Consider the following 21,550-nt stretch of genomic DNA (forward strand, 5'->3'; position numbering starts at 1 on the left):
TGTAAACATTTCATGAGAACCATCTTATGCAAAGCCGCGCCCGAGCGTAATAATCACCCCTGGTTTAGATCGAAGCAGGAGGAAATAGCAGTTTGAAATTATTCTAATACAGAGGAGTTGAACACATTGTTAACACATCACGCACAGCATTCATAACAACATGCGCGTAGTAGCAAAAACATAAAGGTCAATAACATAAGTGTTGTGCAACCATTGGGCACAATAAAGTTTTTTGCAAGATAGGTTATAGCCCCTTTAAGTAGGTACAGGTAAAGGGCGCATGCGTAGAGATATAGTGACAAGAACAAACGCCGAGCTGTTAATCGAGCGAGGCGAAGGAAGCGCGACATACAACAATAGAGGTAAGCGGGTAGAAAGAGTGATTTCAAACTTGGAAAGTAGGGATCTCAGTAGGGGTCGAATGTTTAACGCAAGCGATAGAACACGTGTCAAGCGGTTTGAGAACCGAACACATTTTACAACGGTCCGCGTTTAACGGGACCATTAACGTTTACTGAGAGAGGATGCTAACACACTCAATAGAGAGACAACAGCACAGCAGTTAGTTATAAGGGACTAGCACTGGTCAAACAGAGACAGGGGACACTTGTAAATAAGTGCTAAATGAAAAGAGTAATATAATTGAACAGCATAAAATATCCATGGGCACCACGAATCACTAAGGGGTGTTTATATTTTTGATTTTTGTAGAGCTTATCCCTGATGAAGGCGAACTCGCCGAAATGCATTAGAGTTGAGTTAAAAGGATAACCCTCATGTATAATGTGAAAAGAAATGTAATGAATGTGATTGAAACATCATTTAAATCAAAAATTAAAATCAAGATCGAACTAACAAAACAATGAGTGGAGTAAATTCATTAACAAAAAGTTAAGCTGATTGGAAACAGCAGAGAACCAGTGCCCGAGGAGACTGCCCTATATACTATAGGACAGCTACAATTTGTTGTACTCGTAATTGTCATATCATATTTTTTTTTACTGCTTTTCTGGTGCATTTTCCCTCATGACGCTTGGGTATTGCAGGCCTGTCACTGGGTATTGCTGAGTTTTGTATCGCGGGTTAGGACATCGCCGCATTTTTTGCGTTTTGCATTTTTGGGGCGTCGCGTTGATTTTAACGCGATCATTTGACTTGGTATCGTGAGACTATCGCATGATACCGCCATGTTGACAATACAACGTTAACACAGCGTTATTTTTCCACAATTGACTGCGATGTGAAGAGTTGCGTTAAGCTAATTTTGCGGTAATTATCACACTTTCTTGAGAATATGCATCTATATTTCCAGCTGGGCTTGGAAAGTTTTAAAATATACCATCAATTAACATCGCGGGGCTTGTAAGACCACGACTACATTTACTTTAATCATTTTATCAGGATATGCTGAGAACAATGTCTACCCCACCACTTCTATTGGTGCCTGCCCAAAGTACAAATCAATGTTAATCAAAATGTTCTCAAATAAAAGTGCCCCAAACTGCTCAGTGTACTTCTTAAAACACTTACCAACATTGCACAAAATGTACACTCAAAAACAGCTCTAAAAATTGTTGAAAAAACACACCATGTGTCATGAAACACCCAGAAGCAACTCTCCAGAGTGATCAAAACAATTCTTTACATTACTGAAACTTTACCTTCTGGACAGCTATTAAAATTAATAAAGAAGTATATTGAAAAGGTTTTCCACATTGATAAAGTCATATTCCCTCAAACAGCTCTCCAGAGTAATGTATAAAAAATGTAATTTAACACTGAATACAGCGCTTTAATTGTGTCAGACAATCAGAATGCTGGAAGTAAGTTCTCATATTTTTAGGCCGTGTTGCATGAACACAACACCTTCGGAAGCAATGACCAGGTTTAGCTGCCCTCGTTCCATGAAGTTAATAAGATGAGTACTTACAGCTGATTGTCCACATGCTGTTGGGCGTTTATGGGTTTTAATTACCCTTACGCTTGTTATGCACTATATTTTCAGCTCGAACCCCCTCCGGGGAGCTTCTAGTCTTTTTGCTTTTAGAAAAGGTTTGAAAACCTGGTTGTTCACTCAGTAGCCGGTTTTCTGTTTGCACTTGTTTTGTACTTCTGTTTTTTTCTTTTATTCAGTGTTATGTTATTATGTGGCAGCCTTCCTTCTCCAATAAAAGCGCCGGGACACTCTTTTTGAGTAGCCGTGCGCTATATAAAAGAATAAATAACATAACATAACATAACATAACAATGAAGAAGTAGGCAATTAACAGCAATTAACGCATTTAGCTGAGGTCATTAACAAACAGAGCAGCAGGAGTTAACCACTGTTAAAACAGCAAGAGGTAGGGAATAGCATTTAAATATTGACTTGCTTCATGTAAATGTTTTTTGTGCATAAAGCTAGAGTAGCTGTCACCCCCTCCCCCTACGCTTCTTAGTCTGCTCCCTCATGTAGTTTCTCCTCTGCTTACCTCATATGCTTACAATGAGCTATGTTCAGAGAACTAATAAGGGGGAGGCCAGCAACAGTCGTTTTGGACTCTCAACCTGATTGTGCTAATTGTGTTACAGAACAAAAGTAGTCAACAAGTGATTGAACAGATTAGTGGCCACATTTTAAAGGAGGGGCTACTAACTTGAAAGACTGCAGCAAAATATGTATTCATTTCAGATGAGGTACAGTGCAAGACACAATGCCCTCAATGCAAGGCATTCCCAAAAAAATAGCAACGGTCTTTTGTCCTTCTAAAAAAATCACAAAAACCCTAGAGACCAATGGGCCAACGCTCTTTTATCATCTCACTCCCCTCGACTTCACTGTCAATTTCACAGAACACATTTTGCAATACACGTCAATGGAAGAGGATTAAGTAGTAAGGCTAGTGTTGAATGTAAAAGCATCAAGTTCATAAGTGGAGCCATATTGTGCTGCCTACTTGACAACATTCATCACTCCCCTACACTGGATCTCCAAGATAAAATTAATGAATCACTCTTAATATGTTCGTTCTTGAGACAACTCAAGTGTGGCATCATTAGGCAACATCCAAATACACTGGGCAATTACAGTCCAATTTCCAACCTGTGATATCCAAACAAAATCTCTGACAGCAAGATGACACAGCAATTGCAAACTATGTGGAAATTAATTACTTCCTCCATCGCCATCAATTGGGGTTCAGGCCTAGTTGCAAATAGCCCTTTTTGCAGGGCTATCCCCAAACCTTTTGCTTCTTCCGTCTATTTTACTTGCTCAGTTTTTGTTGGCTTTATTACTCTGGGCACTTTACCACTGCATATGCTTCAGTGTAAATTATGATTATGATTGGTTATCCATGATTGCTATATTTGATTTACTGGAAAGTCTCTAGTACAGTGCACTGTGTGTGCCCCGGACCTGTAAATCCAATGCTACTATTGGACTGCAGTACTGATTGTGCCACCCCCAGGAGTAGCCCTGTAATGTGTCTCAGACCTGCCACTGCAGTGTCTGCGCGCGCAGTTTTAAACTGCCATGTCGACCTGGCAAGTGCACCAAATTGCCAGGCCCCAACCTTCCCTTTTTTTTACGTGTAAGGCACCCCAGTTTGGACCCAGCCACATGCAAATCAGCTGTGAACCCGTTCCTCATGTTAATAAACTCGATTAATACCCTTAAACAATTCTAAACTCTTACCATAAAAACAGGTGTTCTTACTTTCCCCTTCATCTAGTGTGCAGCACAGGGGCCACGAGCCAGTGAAGTGCAAGAACAAAGCACATGAAGAATGGCCCCAGCATGTTTGAACTCATATGTGAGACCTGGACTTGAAAATGTGAAATTGATAGAACAGATATTTAGAGATTGACAGAAGTGAGGGGCACATATTTGTGGGTTCACTGGATAGAGGTCCATAGGAGGGTTCCAGAAACAACTACTTCACCTTGCCTGCGAAAGTATGAGAACATCTACAGCGTGCCAACATGTAAACATATTCTATATTTGAGTTATCCTGAAGTTATGCATTTTCTTAGTGAATCATGGAGTAGCACAACTTGTGAAATCACTTCATACTGGTACAGTGCAAAATGGGGGAAGGAGATAGGAAACCTCGATCCAAAGGGTAAGTTATGTAACAGTGGAAATTAATATCCAGTAAGGTAGATATTAGTATCATGTAAAAACGCTAGAATACAATACCCCAAATTTCACAAAACATAACTAGAAAATGTACACTAAACCAAAAATATAGTACTTGATTTAAATACTTTCAATGGCAAACTGCTACTTAGTGACTCTGTAGGATCTACTGCTTTGCAAGGGGTTCTAGTTTACATGCATAACAAATGTGTAAGGAAAAAGTCCTTTTTGCAGATTTTCCCCCACAATTTTGGCCCCATTTAGAATATTAGCTGCAGGTTTTTCAACTCTTAGAGTGCACTAAGGCCTGCTAACCAGACGCTAGTGCCAGTGTTCTTATTCATTACAAAAGTTATGTCCAGTTGGATATTCCCAATTGGCAAGTGCTCACTTACTTATAAGTCCTTGGTGTATGATACACAGGATACCAAGGGCATGCAAGGCAGAGTGTCTACCCAGGGCTGCAAAACTGTGTGTGCCACTCTGAGTGAAATAAACAACAAACTGGCTACCAGCCTGCCACTGCAGACTAGAAGAGCAATGTGTGCACTGCTAGTTCGACTTTGCCATTAAATCTGATGGCAAAGCCACCCTTCCCTTATCCGTATATATAAGAGTCCCCTAAGGAGGGCCTTCAGACCCCATGGTAGGCAGCAGTAAATTGTTAAGCAGATACCAAATTAATTGTGGCATTAAATCCAACTGGATGCCCAAGTCGAGATTTATCTCATTTTTAAAGTTAAACAACTCTTAGAAAGCTGCCACTCTGTGCCCCAGTTGGTACAGTGGCCTCACAAAGGCCCTGACACACAGACAGCTTTTTGCCTGCCTGGGGAGATGTGTGAACAATTCCCAGTCTCAAGAACAAAGGCAGTTGTCGCAGAATGAGGTGTGACCTCCTCTCCCAGGTAGATTGCAAGGGGTGTTAGACACCTTTGAATGTCTGCCTCTGACAACACACCCGAGCAGGCTGCCTTTTGATCCTGTAGACAAGCTGGAGAAAGGGCCAGAAAGGGAAGACCCGTCCCCAAACTTTTTTTCTTGTAGGCATATAGCCCTTAGGTAGCCACACCTCTGGGGGGGCTGCCAAGCGCCTCACAGTTGAGGAACAGTTCAGGCATCTTGAGAGTGGCAAGATTACAGCACTCTGGGATTGCCAAATACCACAAATCACTGGAACTTTGTCACCAAAGAGGAGGGATCCTACTAGCCCATTGGCTAGTGACCACATTGTCCCTTCTGGGCACTTTCCCAGGATATTTAAGGTGCACCCCTGGAACCTCTCCGTGGATGTGGAGAGAGAACTAAGAGAGGAGTGTCCTGGTGCCTTTGAAGCTGCACCATCGGAAGGACTGCACCTGCTGCCCTATGGGCTAGTGAGTTTGGAGTGTGCCCGTGGCTCCTGGCTCGGGGAAAAGTAGTTTGCAAGCCCCAGATTAAAGCATTGACTCCAAGGGTCAGTTGGCTGGCCCCCTGGAACAGCACCAGCGACATCAAAGCGGATTAAGCCCAAACCGACAAAGCAGTACCCACTTCTGAGGGATTGCCTCTGACCGTTGCCAGGAATGCCAAGAGACAAATCTGAGATAGCCAAAAGTCGCACCTGTGTCTGCCGGACGCAGGTGTGCTAGCTGAGAGAGGATTATTTGCCCAAGAGGGACATTAGCCTCCACCAAGGATATTCACTGTGATCGCTGTGTCGCAAGATTGGGAGCCCCGCTGCAGCAGGACTTCTACTGTTGCAGAGAAGGCGTCGTGGGACCGCAAGCGCCATGGTCAACCTCGCCTCAACCCACCTGTGGACTGAGGAATCAACCACACTCCACCCCTGTCAACTGCACAGGAGCATCATTGAGCAACTTTTCTGTCTGCATGCCCAGCATCAGGACTACTCCATTGTCGTCTATTACAGTTGTTTCTTAAAGGCTTGAACTTGACTGGAAAAGGCTCTGCTGGCTAGGTATCTGTTCAGAGTAACCCTACTAGACTCCTAGACCTCCGCCCTGCCAGATTTGGTCACCCAAGCTGGGTGACAGTTGTCGAACTGATTCAAACTATTCAAAAGTTTGCAAAGTTTTCATTGGCCAATGCTTGTGTGTGGTTGGATTTATTTCTTCTAAAATCTGTATCTCTGGTACCCTCCGGTAGATTTTGATGATCAAGGACTCTAAAATTCATTAAAATATGCTCTATGATTATAAATTGTTGTCTTGTCTCTTCCTTGTTGCGTGACTTGTTTGGTGCTGTTAAATGCTTTCCACTTAGTTCGTTTGTCAAACCTTGCTGCTCGAAGCTACAGCTACCCAGGGTCGAGCTTAAGGATTACAAACAAGCCTGACTGGATCCAAGACAGTGTTTGCAAGTGTTTTAGACAATATGGCCCGACAGCCATATCACATAATACACCCAAATCCCCACAAAATAAATGCACTGATAGATTGACGCAGTCAGGAGGTGCGGCTAGTCTAGTGGTGCAGGTGTCACTCGCCCTTCTCCCTACAACCCTGATGTAATTACATGGTTGCCCATGATGGTGGAGAAGCAGTGGCAGTCCTCTGCAATGATGCAGGGAGTGTATGTAGTTGCCAGTTTTTGCACATAGCCCTGCTCTTTTGACCCTCATATTCTGGTTAGGTATGCAGGCATTAATATAAGTCTTGCTACATGGTCACAGCACAAGGAACAACATCAGTGTACAGGTAGCATCAGCACTGAGTGATAGTGGTTACAGTCACTTTGCATGTCCCATCTTTAGGTTTCGCCTGCACAGTACTTGCTCTAGGCTTGGCTGTGCTTGTGAAATCTATTGCATTTAATATATCTTAAAAGGGGCTTACATCCTGCCTTCACTTCTTATTTTTCTATGTGCTTGTCACTTAACTTTCCCTCGTTTATATTGGTTGTAGGTATTCTATTTCCTGTTGCTTCTTGTCTGCTTCCTATCAGTCTCCCCTGGCCCAAGTACTCGTTCTCATCCAGCTTTGATGGGAACCTCTTTTATTTGCTTAAGGATGCACAGCGTTTATTTGCTTTGTCTGATGACTGCATGCATTTAAAGCGTGCTTTCTGACAATTTTTTTCTGCTTTCTCTGATGTCTTTTATTTACATTTTTTGTGTTAGCACGCATTTCATGCATGCTTGTGGACAGACACCGAGACGTGACCCCGGCTCCCCATCTCCAAGGTTGACAGTTCTGGCTGTTACCCCACATCCTCAGTCCTGCCCCCTTTCTCTATTTTCAATATTCGTCTTAGTGTGTCTTAAAGCAAACTCTGCACTTTGTCTGTAAATGCTCAATCTGAACAGAGTAGGAGTGACTGGTATACTTGAGGTAGGAACTCTGTCTAATATTTATGATTTGTTGTAAGACTTTTCACTGCAGACTGAGGTGGCAGCTGTCTGGGGTGTGATAATGAAGAAAGAGTGAAATATGAAATACTGCATCTAACCGTCACCAAACACTCTGCCAGGTTAACAAGTCCACATGTCCCCTTCATCTGGTGTGATATTATCGTAGTGCCAGTTAACAGGTGCGCTTTGTGTTTTTGACATCATTTATGTTTGTTGTGGCTGGTGTTCTTTCAATAACTGACTTTTATTTCAGATGATTGCATTTTGTAGTTGAAAGTCAGCCACAGAACTTTCTTAACTGCACTCACTGGATGTTTGCTCTAACTTATGTGCCTCGCTGCTGTGGAAAATACAGCACACTTCCAAACTAACCCTTCTTTTCAGGTAAGCCCCCACATCTCCCCTTTTGTAATGCTCAAATTCCTGGAGTTTAAACTAGACTAACGCCAGTAGATATTTTTTTTTGAAAGCATTTATTGAAAGACAGGAATATGCATGTACTGTGCTTACCCATAAACATAACAATGCATTCACTTGGTACATTTTGTTTGCAAAGCTGCATTAGCTTGTTTGTTTTGTTTCTGGTTTTTGTTTTGTTTTGTTATAATGTGGCTGTGTGGGAGAGGTGTTTGAAGGGGAGCTAGTGCTCAGGGTCTGTTTAAAGCTGCCTTGCTCTGTCTGGCGACGAGCGAGGAGCCGCCTTTATTAATTAAATGTTTATTGTTAACACTTCAATGAAGGGATAAAAGTATTTTGTAAGTGAACAGGGGCGTAGCTTGGTCAGTAAGAATTGGGGAGTGAACTGCAGATTTCCCAACAATCACGCTGGCACATAAAGCTAAAATACACCATGCGACAAGCAGGGTGCACAAGAGGGGCTTAAGGGGCAGTGGGAAGGGAAAGGAATGCGGATTGGTAGGGGTACTAAGTGAGAGAAAACATTATTTTGTGAAATAAGCCACATTTTCGACGTATTTTGAAACAGGGAGAGTGTGTGTGCATTTTTGTCTGTGTGTGTAAAAATTCCTGGTGAAATCTGAAAAGACACCTCACCACGCCCGACTTAAATGCACCTGTACCCAACTATTTTACATAAAATTCATTTCTCGGGGGGGGGGGGGTAACACCCCAAACACCCCCACTGGAAGTTAAACCCCTGTAAGTGAATTTCCTTGACTGGGTGCTGTCAGCTCCCCGTTTCTGTCTGATCAATGCATGTGAAAGATTGTATACGTTATGTGACGGTACGGAAGAGACGCTGCTGCTTTGGTAATTTCTGGGACCCGGACAATTTTTGTGCATAGTGTTTGAGCACAGTGATGGACTGTGGGGTGAGATAGAGAGAGACCTGTTAGCCTGGCACTATATGTGGATGACTACTGTATGCAGGGCATCCCGCTTTCAAAACAAGCTGGGTGGCTCAGTGAGCTGAACTTTGCTGCTGATTAATGGGGTTAAGTTAAGGTCACAAATCCCAATCCCAGGCATTGCTCAGCCTTTCACATTCTGGAGATTGGTAAACGGAGTAGTTTGCAGGGCATACCGCTTTAAAAACGTGTTGGGCGGCTCAGTGGGCTGAATTTAGCTGCTGACTTATAGGGTTACATTAAGGTCCCAAATCCCAGTCCCAGCAGGGCATCCTCAGCCTCCATCTTCTGGAGATTGGTAACCCGAGTAAGATTGTGTAACAGTGGTACATATTATTTACAGCTTTAAGAAAAGTTTCAGCCACCTCCTGCTTCCTCCCTTGTGTCCATGAAGGGATAGGGGTGCTTTACATGAGTATCATTTACATTACATTGACACTTTTATTTTTGTTTTCTATTACACACCGGGAAATTAAGTGATATACCCAGGAACATAGGATGTTGAGCGGACGCCGAGACTCAAACCTGGTTCCCCAGTTCCAAGGTCAGCAGCTCTACTTCGACATGTGTTAGTTGTGTTGACCCACCACTCCCTGCCGTCATTGTTTTTAACAACTCCCCACTGCTTTTAAACTACCATCTCCTCCTCCCATTCTCTCTTGATTTAACAAATCTTTACTAGCAAAAAACATTGTAATCTCAAAATGCACTGTTCTATTGAATACTCCAAAACGATATTAATACCAGCATTGACGAAGCCAATAGATCTTGCATAGGCGAAACCTATTGGCTTTGCCAGTGCTTGTTCCTGTTGCCTCAATCCAATGCTCTCAGATGTGATTGACACCCAGGCTGATGGTAGTTCTGACAGACTCATCATGAGGAGGAGGGCACTGGACATCGAACGCTGTCTTATTTAAAGCGCTTTGATAACCTAATCGGTTCAAGTTACTGAAATGTGCAACGTAACTGATTCTATGTAAACTGCTGTGATAACATGTAACGGTGATAAACGTAACATGTGCTATGTAAAGCGCTCTGATAACCTAATCGGTTCAAGTTCGCGCTATAGAAAACTCTAAAAATAAAAAATAAATAAAATGAGGAAGCACCATGTACTGCTTCCTTTTGCCAGACCTAAATCACCAGCCGTGAAAAGTTTAGCTTAAAAACCAAAGGATCATAGCATCTATATGTGAGATACATGCAATGCTTTAACGAGAAACAGACACATTTCGGCTAAATGTTGCCATTCAACAACTAACACCAGAAAATGAGAGACTCTAAAGTAAGTGGGTTTTTGGCAGATAGAGAGAGAGAGAGAAAACGATGATGAGGAAGAGACAGAAAGAGTGGGTGTGTTTGTGTGCGCGTGCTCTGTCTGGCTAACATGGTACCTACACTTTACACTGGCTATCACCGCAAGGTTTGTTTAATAGGATATTTATTAAATTAGCACAAAATGCTTATCAAACGTGACGCAGTGCTACGTACTAAGAACGTACACTTCGTCAATGCTTCGTCCACAAACTTAAAACAAAAAAATGCCTATAAATCAGGCGTGGGCCAGACCACCCATAGACTACTAACAGACTTTAGCTATCTAAAGTCATCTGTTATTACTAGAAAAACATTAGCTGGCAACCAGACATCTCCACATCAATGAACACATTCAGGTACTGTACACAAGAATATTTTCCTAGAAGATAAATATCCCCCAATATCTGTTATTTCAATCTTTTAGGCAGGAGGCGCTATTCCATCAAGAGAAGAATAAAAGAGCCGCGTGACAAGCATCTATCTTAACTTCACAGCTTTGCATGGGGAGATGGCAGAACACTGGAGGCTTTCTATCCAGCTGCACCTCTACGAATTTGGAACGCAAGGCATCCGGCGCGCGAGGCTCCCGCAAGTCAGGCCCTTTTCCACGGTGACTTGTCCAGCGCGCGCCTAGCGTGGCCGCAAATGTGACGTGCGGTGTTATTGTATGGACGCCGTGCTATGCCTCCTCCTGACCTTTCCCCCTTGGTCCCCCTGTCCTCTAGCAATGTTTGTGTGACTTGCCATTTTCATTGCTTCTAAAAGCTTCTCTTGGGGGACCGGGGATTTAGGGTGAGGGGAAGAAAGTTGCGTGGGTCACTACGGGAATGCCCGCATCCTCCTCCCAGTTTCCTCCTTTTAAGGTTTTTTTTCTCTATTACCACAAGGAATAGAAACAACGTACTTAGCGACAAACCCCCCCGAAAATTATGGTAACAGATATAAAAAAGGAGGATTGTTAAGAAGTGAGAAACAAATTGGTCAACTTCTGACAAAGTTTTACTATAAATTTTAGACGTGTTATGTCTGCTGGGCCTCAAGGACAAGGTTTTTACCAATCTACAGTACCCTCCTCCATGAGAAGTCCTAATTGCTGTACAGTAGCATTTATTATTGACTATACTGCATGATGGGGCATGCACACAGTTGTAAACTCGGACAATAAACTGCAGATTTTTCATACTCATAGAAACATTTCACGCTCCGACTGTACATCTGCTTAATTTACCGTGTTTAAGGAAAGGGATATGTACAGTGCTCTGCACGAGGTCAGGTAAATTTACCTTTTTGGGTCAATAATCTTGTATAGCTTCCCACTGTGAGACTGTGTCATGCTTTTACTGCTTGTTAAAACATAGACCTCACCTGTTGAAAAAGACCAATACAGAGAAATAGGGTCACAAACGGAATTATTGTTCACGCTTAATATTATACGAATTCGTTTTACAAAACCTACAAGAGAAACTAATATTCTCAAATTCTTTCAAAGACAAAACCATAGATTTGTGCATAATCCGTACAAGGAGAAATCATATTAGTAGTCCAATTCTGGCATTAGGAACTCCATTTTTTGCAAATGCTAAATTAATTCTCTGATTATACAGAGCTCTAATCACCCCCCATAAATGTTACTTCTGAGTTTGAAGCAGAATTGTGACTTTTAAATTATTTACAACAAATACCAGCAATTGTTCATGAAATGTATGCCAACCTAGTGTACTGTGGTGCATGGTGAATAAACCATACATATGCAGAACTTGCGCCAGATGGAAAAATTAAACACACATATACATTAGCATATCTAACTCATTTCCTCCAAATGTTAAGGTTCTCCTTATAGACACAACCCTTCTCCGTACATCCTCATTAAGTATGAGAATATCCCATCAATGTCTTCCCCTAACAAAAGCTCTTGTGCCTGGCTTTGGCACGATCAAACGTATTTTTGTTTACAGAGTGGAAAACTATCTGCAAGAGGTCTGAGAATACCAACAAGCCAACAAACTTGTGGATGTTAACCTACTCCTGCTGAGTGCCCCCCAAGGAATGCTCACAATCCTGCTTATATGTATCCCTAAAAGAGCTGATGCAGCCCATCCACAATGCTTTCAGATTGTCTCATTCATTAGTGGACATTACTAGTGCAAAATTCCACCAATCGTGATTCAAATCAAATCAAAGAATCTTTAATTTGCTAAAATTCTATAGCATATAAAGTACATATAATATAAACATCAAATAATGTTAATACAGATAAAACAAAGCTAAAAACATATTATCAGAAATTATGACAATTAAAAAAAATTCCCACATAAAAAATACATTTCAGATAACATTACTCTGTCACAGTAAAAATCATTATGACACTAATTCATAAACCAACACACTTTTATATGTCAGGTTGTAATCTCCTACTCTTCAGGGAGGACCATTACAATTATACCAGGGAATAACATACAAAAGGATCTGCTAACTGTTGAATAAAATACAAAGCTACCAGGCATTGTCTAAAATTATATTTTCTCAAAAGGGGCAAAACAAATCTTTTCCTCTGGACATGATAAAATCTATAAAAGAATAAGAAATGTAAAATTGTTTGAGGTGACAACTTATCAAAAGGACATAATGGCACATCGCCTACAGAGTGGACATTACTTGGATAGCCCAACATCAGTGGGATGTAATTTAATCGGAACCTCACTAAGATGATTCAATGAATGAGGATGCAGAATTTAGTTTTGCAAAATGCTTTTTTGCACATCTAAATTACATGTAGTTGCAAAATGCTTTGTGAATCAGAGCAGCGATTAATACTAAATAACCACAATTATTGTGTTGCTGAATGTGAAGTGTCTGTGGCTATGACTTAAAGCTATTCTACATACTCTTAATTAAGGCTGCATGTCTTTGGCAATATCCAAAAGTAGCTACTCACACGTTCATTTAGTAAGAAAATGAAATACAAAACTGGCTTTCTTCTGGGGAAACAAAACACTTGGCTACTGTGTGATGCTATTCATTGTTTTTAAAATGTCTTAACTTTTCCAACTATTTTGTTAGCTATTGCAGAATATTATTTACACACATTTAATATGAGGGGTCTTTTAATTGTTCATCTACTGATTTATCAGAGACTTCAGCTAAGACTACACATACACATTAGGTCATTGATCTGCCACTTGCTGCTCACTAGTCATTTAATGAGTTGATTGCGGAAATGCACCATTAATGGATCTTCCACTGAGAACTAAAAACAATTTTTTTTAATTCATTTTGGTATTCCACTGAAAGGTATGACCCTATCACCTGGATCCTCACCTCCATGAAATGGCTTCTTCTGAGCCTTGTAGCATCTGTGAGAAATTGGGTTATAGGTTCAGGAGAGTGAAACTCTACTCAAGCAGCAAGTACACTCCTTGTCAGGCTGAGGCACAGGCTAACCCCAAATTAACCTGTGCTCAACCCTTAGCTAGCTTGATACAGAACAGTCAGTCTTAACTTAGAGGCTATGTGTAAAGGTTATGCAGCACTTTAAACAGTATTAAAGTGAAAACAAAACCCAAGACAAATCCCATACCAATTCAGAAAAATAAAGTAATTTGGAATACATAAAACAAGAAAAAATCACAAAAATTTAATCAGTACAACCAGATATACGCAAGTTTAAAGATTTCAATGAAAATAGTGCCAAAAAGTACAAACTGCCAACTGTGGATATCTGGTCGCGACGGACCGGGATAAACTCATAAGTTCAGGCTGACTGCGATAGAACGCGGGATGGCTACAGGGACCAAGTTAGACCGGCTGGATAAGAGTACCTCAAATTCTGGGTGTGTAGAGTTGCAAGGACCAGCAGAGAGGATGCATCATACAGCCGAGAAGATGCGTCGGTTTTGAAGAGCTGCGAAGTGAGGTCCTGCATCATCATTAAGGATCCCGTTAAAGAGGGCTTCCAATACGAATTCCGAAGTCGAGGATGGGGAGCACGGTCGAGGCGATGCGTCGGTTCCAAAGAGTTGAAAGGCTGTAATGGGAGAACCTGCATCGTTGTCAATGGCAGCCATTGATGTGAGATTTGTGATGTGAGGGCCTGCATCAGTAAAGCTTCGCACAAAGCCAGTTCCGATGCGGTCTGAAAGGTTGATGCAGAGTGCTTGCACTGGGAGAACCCTCACAGCAGAGTCAGTTCTGTTTTGGAATTGCTCCGCAGAGCAGAGGAAATGCATTGGTCCTGCTGAATCCACTGATGAGCTGGCAGAGTACCTTTAGGCCCACTTCCAAGGGTCTTGGACTGGGGTGGCACCTCTTGGCAGGGTAGGACTCACATATGGTGGAGTCCAGGTGCTGTGTTTAAAGTGGATGGAGCCTTCTGCCCCTGAAGCTCTAGTCAGGAGGCCAGAGAACTAGCCGTCGAAGTCAGTCTGTGGGAATGGGTTCAACAGATGCAGATGCAGGTTCAGTACTTCTCAACCAGGCATGAGGGCAGCAGGTCAGCATAGCATGGCATCAGTCATAAAGAGTAGCAGATCAGCAGAGTGGCAGTCCTTTCAGCAGCCCTTCTTCATGACAGAAAATCCACATGTCCAGAAGTGCACTGAGGACTTGGTGTCTGTCGTCCACTATTTATATCTTGAAGTACGAGAAGGTTCTAGGGGTTTCCCTTTGAAATCCCCAGGCATCCTGCCTTCCTTGTCCTGACTCCAGACTAACTACAGGGGATATGCAGCCCTTTGTGTGGAGGCAGGACAGAGCCTATTTAAGTGTAAGTAGGACTGTGCCCAGGTCTGACTTCCCATCCGGCCAGTGATGGCCCATCCAGGCACACCTAATCTCTCCATTGTGTGTGGCTGTCTAGGAGGAATACACAAAGCTCAACTGTCAGCTTTACCCAGTCATGTAACCCAGAGACAGGCTGAAGGCACTAAATGGCTAAGGCAGGGAAATGCCAACTTTCTAAAAGTAATACAATGAACAACCCAACTACCATTTCAAATGTTGCTATCATCTCAAGCAGACTACAGACCAAACTATGATTTCTTTGATCATGGTTATTTATTTAAGCATTTCTTCATTCCATATATCATTATTTCATTTCATTACGTCGAAAACAAGGATACATTGGTTTTATACAAACACGTCAAACAATTGTGTGCAAATATAAACAAAAATGTTGTGTGCAAAATAAACAGCTGAAACAAATAGTGCAAACCAGTAATTTCTGATTATTTTAGAGAGACGTTGGCCGTTGGGAAAACACTTGCGAGACTCCACAATAATTAGATCGCACCATGTCACAGCTCTGAAGAGATTCCCATGAATCAATCTGGGGCTTGAAACGCGTCTGCACTTCTATTGCTGTTGAGGAAGGAATAGTTGAGGGATATGTAACGTTGATTCAACCCCAACTTCTCGCAAGTGTTTTCCCAACGGTGAAATTCTCTCTAAAATAATCAAAAATCACATGTAATGAGAGAGCCTCACATTTAATGATTTTGAAACAACCGACTGGTGTAATATCTTTTGTGTTTTAATGTGAAATTACTGGTTTGCACTATTTGTTTCAGCTGTTTATTATGCACACAACATTTTTGTTTATATTTGCACACAATTGTTTGACTTGTTTGTAAAAAAACAGTGTATCCTTGTTTCCGACGTAATGAAATGAAAAAATTATATATGGAATTAAATGAAGAAATGATTAAATAAATAACCACGATCAAAGAAATCATAGCTTTGTCTGTAGTCTGCTTAAGATGATAGCAGCATTTGAAATGTTAACTGGGTTCTTCATTGTATTACTTTCACTAGGCCCTTCCTGGCCACCTACTTTGGGCTTATCCCCTACTTCTGACAACTTTCTAAAAGTGGCATTTTCAAAAAAAGATTTTAAAATCAGACTTCGCCATGAGAGAGGATTTTTCAGTACAATTCCAAAGACACCAAACATGAACTTGTCACCTGCTTCCTTTTAGAAGTGATCACTTATTAGATGTACAAAAGGTAACTTAAATGTTAACCTGTGGGAAATGTAGCCCTTGCAGTAGCGAAAAACGAATAATAGAGTGTTTCACTATCAGGACAAGTAAAACTAAAAGAGTGCTTGTCCCACTTTTTAAATACACTGCACTCTGCCATTCGGGCTGTTCAGGGTCTACCTTAGGGGTGACTTATATGTATCAAAAAACAAGGCTTAGGCCTGGCAAAAGGTTTACTTTGCCAGGTAGAAATGGCAGTTTAAAACTGCACAAACAGGCTGCAATGCCATACTTGAGACATGTTTAAAGGGCTGCTTAAGTGAGTGGCACAATCAATGGTGCAGGCCCAGAAGTAACATTTAATGTACAGGCCCTGGGCACAGATTGTGCCACTTCACTAGGGATGTAAAAGTAAATTAAATATGCTAACTGGGTATAAGCCAATTCTACCATGTTTTAAGGAGAGAGCACAAGCACGTTCACACTGGTTCGCAGTGGTAAAGTGCACAGAGCTCTAAAGTCAGTAAAACAGGAGGATTGAAGGCAAACCATTAGGGAGAAAACCACGCCAAGAATGCCAGGCCTAACAACATCTATAAGATTTGTTTTCTATACAAACCTCTTCACCCCTTGATATCAAAAATAACCAGTCAACAAACTTAAAGTCTCTGATGGAAATAGACTTTTCAAAAGTAAAATATTCCTATGCCCTACGAAACCAAATTCCCTGAAAAAAATATATGCTGAAACAAAGGTTCCTTGGAAATGTACCGAGGATGTTGAATGTTCAATTCCCCCCAAGCTCCCATCTTAAATATTTTCCAGTCTCTCCCATCCTCAGACCTTCAGGGGTCATACTAAATGCCCCCAGATCCAAAATATAAAATAATCTACTCCTCTATAAACACTATAAGAACCAGGAGAACCACATGACAATAATCAGTTCCACTGCTTTGTCACAAGGCATAAATAACTAAATAATATACTATGTAAAACTATTAATCAGGGCCCAACCACCGGATGTAAGGTCCAGTCTTTCTGTATCAGGCAGATGCACATTTTAAAACTAATATTTACTATTTATGCTAAAGAATGCTTTCGCCTACATTATGTCAGCACTCAGGCAACCTTGTTATGTGGATCTAGGCCACACTATAAAATATAAAAAAAGAAAAGAAATATATAAACTATAGGAAAAACTTGTATCAAGTGAATTGAATACAAAATATCAATTGGCCATCTCAAGTATATGCTACTGAGCTGACATCTAGAGGGTAATAATTATAGCAACCTTATGCTATGGGTCACACAGTTTCTCTACATAGTTTAGAAAAATGTTTTTGAAGAATCACGGGTGCTGCTGTTGCGTAGATGGTATGACTAAGCATTGTGAGAGGAAAAGGGAGTCCATTGGATGTGCTAGTAAATGAGACAATCCAAAGAGAGATGGAGGTCTTTGGAGCAGGCATGGTATGTATGTTTTATTTTTAATGAGTAACATAAAGCAATCATCAGTGTACATCACTAGAATAAGGGATGCAAAGCCTAAGAGCACACTTGGCATTCATGCTATGGAGTTATGCTTTGATATTTAGGATGAACGGTCCACCAACATGAGACCAAGGTGTTGTTTTACCTATATATAATCTTTTTGAAATAAGCGGAACTGAGATATTTCCTGGTCTATGTGGACTGATTGAATGACATTAGAACGAAAATGAGGTGTCCACATTGTTGTTATGAATAAACAAATGTGTCTATGGTGTATAGACAACATGGAGTTTATATAAACAACCAACTGGAGCAATCACATTCTAAAGTGTAAAAATCAAATAATAAGTCATTACCTCATTTAGAGGTGTGGCCCTGGACGAAATACTTTGATCTCAATGAAGTTGTGAATCCCTCTCACAAATAAACAAATGGAGTATATTTAAATAACTCTTGCCATGTCCATACATTTTTAATAAACTTTGAATGATGGGCAAAAAAGTATACGAAATGGAGGGAAAGGACAAAACATCGACACTAGAGTTACTAAGAGAATAGAACTAAGACCATTTACTCTGGCTTTGGAATCTATTGGGGAGCTTACAGGACTTTCAGCAGTTTGCGGGTAGCAAATTCAGATTCTCCAAAGAGACTGGAGTTTATTAGTTCATTGCTAGGACACTTAGGGGTTGATGTAAATATTATTTATTTTCTTAAACGTTTTTATAGCGACGCGTCAGCTCGCGTTCGCTATGGCCTGAAGGGTGAACGCACAGCTGCAATCCCGATTAGGAGTGGAGTCAGGCAGGGATGTGTCCTGGCTCCATTCCTTTTTAATCTGTATATAAATGGTTTGGAGGCGGCCTTGTGCAAAGATAGCTTAGATTCCCCGTATGTATCCGGCCGCCCAATCCCGGCCCTTTTGTACGCTGGCGATGCTGTGTTAATGTCTCGTACCCAAGTGGGTCTTCAGCGCGTGGTGGATAGTTTCACACTCTTCATGAAAGACCTTGGATTAAGGGTGAACTCTTCCAAAACATTCATTATGCGTTGTAGCAAGGGTTTTAAGATTAATAGGGCTGTTTGTATTGCAGGACAGAAGCTTGAGGCAACCAAGCAATTTTCTTATTTAGGCATATTATTTGCACAGAATGAGTCCTGGGCCCAAGCTGTAGCAGCGAAGAAACTGGCGATGGCACGTTCTACTTCTGCCCTTATTACTTTTGCCCAAAAATTGGGTAAAAGACCTCCCGCCGAGTTAATTAAAATCTATAAGGCAAAATGTGTATCTGCTGCTACTTATGGGAGTGGGGTATGGGGCTTTGCCGACTCTACACCCATTCAGGTAGTTGAAAACTCTTTCTTAAAATATATTTTAGCTTTTCCAAACAGTACCTCGGGGTATATCTGCCATGCAGAATTAGGCTTTCCATTCATATCTGACTTAATTAAGCTTGAGCCTGTGCTACTATGGCACAGGCTGTGGACAAAAGAGGAAACAAAGCTGAATAGGGACATTCTGTCGGATATTTTGAAATTGGAAGGAGTAATGAGGATCCCCTGGCTGAGATATGTGTTTAAGTTTTGTAAGGATCTCGGTAAACCAGAGTATTTCTCAAATCCTCTTACTATCTCGGCTGTATCTAGAAAAGACCTGAGGAAAGAGGGCCTGACTCTGTTGGATACTTTAAGAATGTCAAAAGAGATTTTAAAACCAACTGTCCTGCAACATCAATTGTTATTAACCACTTTTAATATTCAACCCTATTTGACTTTTGTTCCTGGCAATTATGACAGATTTTTATTAACCCGTTTTAGGTTGGGGATCTTTCATAGATTGGTTAGTTTTCCAGCCATTAATGACTGATCGCGAGATCTCCAGCCTTGCGCTTGTGATGATGTGTCTCCCCAAACCACCATACATGTTATTTTATTTTGTAAATTTTATGCTATTGTTAGGCGCAGGATTTTGGTGCCTTTTTTGAAACAGATGGGACTGCACCAATGTCGTCTAGCCTTGCTTTGTTTACAATATTTGGATAATGAAAGAGGCGTTGCAATAATCACAGTTCTTCTGAAAAAAGTGGTATATTGGAGAAAAACCATGGTCATGTAGTTGCACTTTATGTAAAGTGATGATGAACTGAGTGGAAACCAGCTAATAATGAATTGTTGTACAAGTTTTTATATGTTTCTTTTTATAACATCGTGATTTTATAATATGTAATGAAATGTGGTACATTTTAATTGTATGCTTTTATGATTGCTATTTAACAATCGAATAAAGCTATTTTTGATTTGATTTATTAACATAAATACATTTGGTGTCAGAAATTTTGAATGATTTGTCCTTACTCAAATTGCAAGGGAGACCTATTGTCTTTGCCATTGCTTGCACTTATTTTAGATGTTGCTACCATTTTACTTCTCAATATTTCTTCTATGCCGTCCAAACAACTTTTAATTTTCTGTGGGCTGTCTAGCCTCCTATGCCTTTCTCATTCACCTGCTTCCTGTGCACTTTACATAAAATTTACAGTTTTAAGTAATTTACATGGCTTGTGTCATCCCTTATGTATTTGGTTGGGCTGTACCCAGCTTTGCAAACTACAAAGCGCTCATCTTTAAGATTGGACACTTAAGAGCAAACAATAATTGCTCCATGTACAAGAAGGCAAAAGATCATGTCTTCTAGTCCACGTAGTTTTAGTGTTGCCAACTTTTCCATCATGAGCTGGAAATTTGAAAGAGCAATGAACAAAGAACAGCTCAGAAACCTGTATGTTGCAGTAGAAGCACTATGATCCATATGCGGTACATTATTATATAAAGCAAATGTTATATTAATAGCAAATGGTTTGTGATATACCTAATTCATCTTCGCCAAATCCCAATACGTGACCTGAGAAGAAGCCTCTGCACGAACCACTACTTCCGAGAGTTAGCGGTTTCTCTTGCCATACTTTTGTCACCGGATGTTGATTAAATGTGAAAAAATACCTGTTGTCAAAAAATATGAAAATTAATTATTACTAGCTTGATATAGGAGAAAAAACAGGTAAGGAGAGAACGTTTTCTTGTGGAAGTAACAATGTATTCAACAAATATTTTTTAATTATCACCTGATTCAAAGGTAGCAAGCACATGTGAAACTTCTGATACCAATACATCATATTTTTCATCAAGTCTCATATGCATTGAATGGCTAATAGCACGATGGCTCGGGCAGGGAGATGCACCATGATCCCATTGCTGCATCTGCCACATGAAACAAACTTCTGCCATTCTTGCTGCCACTGGCTATATTTAAATGATCAAAGTTCACCTTTTTCCCATCAGACCGTGACTAAAGGCACCGCCTCCCATCAGGATCCATGTTACGCTAAATTACCGTAACTAAAGTAGGTTTTATCCACTAGTATGTACATATAGGGTAACCACGTAATCCTGAACATCCAGGGGGTGTTTTTTAGCCCGGACTCTCGGTTTGCTGCCTGGCTTCATGATCGCATGTAGAACTCTATGATGAAATGCTCACAGTTACCCGAACTCATATGTGATGAGTTTGAGCATAAAGAACCCCAACGCTTGTGGTAATCTTTACATAGCTAATTGAATGCTTGCGGTCAGAAATAATGCAATGTGACATGCATGAACACAAAACCCCTTCCATTGGGGGCCACGAATAGTATGAGTGCTCAGATTACACTAAAGGCCAGCATTCACAGCATGCATGATCGCCAGACCTTTATACAAATGGCACTGTTCTATGGGCGCAGGACAAATCACATGCTGTACCAAAACCTGCAACCGCCATCAAGTGTCTAATGCAAGTCATGGTTACATGTATGTTTTGTCTCCTTTTCTCTTGCAGAAATTCGGTTGTAGGTGGAAATCGTAAGTTACAAAGCCACTTTGCACTTAT

The 21,550-nt window shown here is 41.0% G+C and overlaps 1 protein-coding gene across 2 annotated transcripts in view; it reads right to left on the minus strand.

Moving 5' to 3' along the window:
- Positions 1–21,550, minus strand: part of HHIP (hedgehog interacting protein) — a 225,279-nt gene that overhangs the window by 35,665 nt on the left and 168,064 nt on the right. For both annotated transcript variants that reach the window (XM_078676879.1, XM_078676878.1), the window contains exons 10-11: positions 20,495–20,625; positions 11,443–11,524 (exon numbers count right to left, since the gene is read on the minus strand). In XM_078676879.1, coding sequence (XP_078533005.1) covers positions 11,443–11,524; positions 20,495–20,625 — 213 coding nt within the window. The remainder of the gene's footprint in view (positions 1–11,442; positions 11,525–20,494; positions 20,626–21,550) is intronic.

Source organism: Lissotriton helveticus, chromosome 2_1 (genome assembly GCF_964261635.1).
Source record: "Lissotriton helveticus chromosome 2_1, aLisHel1.1, whole genome shotgun sequence".
NCBI lineage: Eukaryota > Metazoa > Chordata > Amphibia > Caudata > Salamandridae > Lissotriton > Lissotriton helveticus.